Source organism: Battus philenor, unplaced genomic scaffold (assembly GCF_028537555.1).
Source record: "Battus philenor isolate CCGP_79_NKW_IND1 unplaced genomic scaffold, ilBatPhil1.0.hap1 SCAF_10, whole genome shotgun sequence".
NCBI classification, from domain to species: Eukaryota; Metazoa; Arthropoda; class Insecta; order Lepidoptera; family Papilionidae; genus Battus; species Battus philenor.
In genome coordinates, this window is record NW_027181662.1 from 6,746,683 (window position 1) to 6,749,785 (window position 3,103).

General features: G+C 48.7%; 1 protein-coding gene across 1 annotated transcript; it reads left to right on the top strand.

Moving 5' to 3' along the window:
• The first annotated feature begins 422 nt into the window (after positions 1 to 422).
• LOC137926843 (uncharacterized) lies at positions 423 to 1,247 on the top strand. Its single transcript, XM_068770566.1, has one exon. It carries the CDS (start codon positions 423 to 425, stop codon positions 1,245 to 1,247), a length of 825 nt encoding a protein of 274 aa, XP_068626667.1.
• Positions 1,248 to 3,103: the final 1,856 nt, after the last annotated feature.

The window sequence follows — 3,103 nt, forward strand, 5'->3', positions numbered from 1 at the left end:
GTCCTCCATTAATTTGTGGCGTGCATATCGCGCGCCACTCAAACACCAAGCTCTTACCCACGTGACCGTCAATCGCATGGCGGCGGCGGCAGTGAAACAGATGCATGACAGATGGCGCCACAGTAGACGCAACGAAAATCTGCATCGCGCTGTTGAGAGTCTCCGCGCTCATTATAAGGGCTAGCGGAGGTTCGGTCAACGCAGGAAGAAGCAACTGAAGATCAAGAAGCAACCGACGAACAAGAAGCGATCGACGAACAAGATACAACCGACGAACTACCGAAGCACAAGAAGCTACCGAAGAACAAGAAGCTACCGTACTACGACCACTCCTACACTGGTGACCCCGAGTAAGGACAACGAGAAGCACCTTCCGGACCCAGCTGATACCACACTCGGAAGACGCGCAGATAAACCACAATATGAGTCAGCCTAGTAACGACGACCGCAAAATCGCCGAAGTGTTACGCGTTGGCGTAAGAGTGCCCCCATTTTGGCCTGAAGAGCCGGCTCTATGGTTTTCACAGCTGGAGTGCCAATTCAGCCTGTCTGGCATCAGTGCCGACGAAACCAAATTTAATTACTTGGTAGCACAACTGGACCACCAAGTCGCCGTCGAAGTGAAAGACTTAATTATTCGTCCTCCAGACAGAGAAAAATATGAAAAACTAAAAACGGAACTTATACGACGCCTGTCAGCTTCACAAGAGAAACGCGTGAAGCAATTACTAATGTTCGAAGAGCTCGGAGATAGGAAACCCTCACGATTCCTACGCTACTTGGAGGATTTAGCAGGCCCATCAGTACCTTCGCATATAGTAAAATCAATATGGTCTAACGGTCTACCTCAAAACATACAAACAGTGATTGCTTCACAGACAGACCTTTCTTTAGAAAAGCTGGGGGAGCTGGCGGACAAAGTGTACGAAATCGCCCCTACCACACCGCAGATCTCCATGGCGACTACTTCCTCTGGCAGCGCTTCGTCTTCAACGCTGGAGGAGCTTACCAGACAAGTCAGTGAGCTAACTAGACAAGTAGCCGCCCTTACATCTCGAAACGGCAGAAATAGTGCTCGCTCAGAATCTAAATACGAGAGGAACCGCTTCCGAAGTCGTTCGACGCCACGACAACCACCGCCAGACCACCCATACTGTTTTTACCACTACACTTATGACTCCAAAGCGATTAAATGCAGACAACCCTGCACATTCCAGGCGGGAAACGAACAGGGCGGTCGGAAGTAGCGGCCAACGACTGCCCGCCATCCGCAGGCCGCCTTTTCATTACCGATCGTGTGTCAAAAATGCAGTTCCTGGTAGACACTGGCTCAGACTTGTGCGTTTTTCCACGTTCAGCCGTCAAGACGCCCTGCACTAAATCCAAGTACGATCTCATCGCAGCCAACGGCAGTATTATTCACACTTACGGCCCTATTCACCTGCATCTCAACCTCGGTCTTCGTCGCGATTTTTCATGGAGTTTTACGGTAGCTGATGTGTCTAAGCCCATCATTGGCGTAGATTTTCTTAGCTACTACAACTTGCTAGTCGACTGCAGAAACCAGCGTCTGGTTGATGGTATCACTACTCTACATGTAGCCGCAATTTCAGAAAACGCAGAAACTATCGACGACATCTCTTCCGTCAAAGCCTTTAGCGGAGATACAGAGTTCCACGAGATTCTACGCGAGTTCCCCGAAATTACGAGGCCTGCAGGCATGCGTGGTGCCTCGAAACATTCCACGATGCACTACATTAGAACCACTCCAGGTCAGCCGGTTTCTTGTAAGCCACGACGTCTAGATCCAGCTCGTTCTCAGGCAGCCAGGAAGGAGTTCGAGGAAATGTTGGCAGCTGGTACAGCTCGACGCTCAGAGAGTCCATGGTCTTCTGCTCTTCACCTGGTAAAAAAGAAAGATGACAGCTGGAGACCTTGCGGTGACTACAGAGCACTTAACGCCAGGACTATACCTGATCGATACCCTATCCGACATATTCAAGATTTTGCCCACCAGCTGTCAGGATGCTCCATCTTCTCTACGGTTGATCTCGTGAAAGCGTACAATCAGATCGCTGTAAATCCCGAGGATATTCCAAAAACGGCGATCACGACGCCATTCGGAATGTTTGAGTTCCCGTTCATGACTTTCGGACTTCGAAACGCGGCTCAAACATTCCAACGCTTCATCGACGAAGTATTATCAGGCCTGGATTTCTGCTACGGATATGTTGATGACATTATCCTGTTCTCTCCTGACAGAGAAACACACAAAAAGCACCTACGCCAGCTCTTCGAGCGACTTAAACAATATGGCGTACTCATCAACACGTCAAAATGCGTATTTGGACAGGAGGTCGTCAAATTTTTGGGTTATGAGGTATCTGGTGCTGGAAGTAAACCTTTGGATGAGAAAATACAAGCCACAAGAGAGTTCCCCGTTCCCCAAACTGTAAAAGAGCTGCGTCGTTTTCTAGGGATGCTAAATTTCTACCGCAGATTTATCCCTAAGGCTGCCCAACACCAAGCGCCTCTCAATTCGGTACTACAGGGACCTAAAATTAAAGGCTCTCATCCAGTAGACATGACACCGGAGCTTCTAAAAGCTTTTGAAGACTGCAAGACTTCGCTTTCTAACGCTACACTTCTTGCTCACCCAGATTACTTAGCAGAGTTAGCAATTGTCACTGACGCTTCAGACACGGCTATTGGAGCAGTGTTACAACAGCGAAAGAACAGCATCTGGCAGCCTCTAGCGTTCTTCTCCCGTAAACTATCGCCTACGCAGAAAAAGTACAGCCCTTACGACAGAGAACTTCTAGCGGTCTACGAGGCCATAAAATACTTCAGACACATGGTGGAAACCGCGTCATTCACCATCTATACGGATCATAAACCGCTAACTTTTGCCTTTACTACCAGCAAACAGCATTGTTCGCCAAGACAGTTTCGATACTTAGATTTTATATCCCAATTCACGACAGACATTAAGTACATACCCGGACCAGACAACGTAGTAGCGGACGCTCTTTCACGTGTGGAGGAACTCGCGGTGGCACTTGACTACGACAAACTTGCAATATCTCAGGACGATGATCCAGAA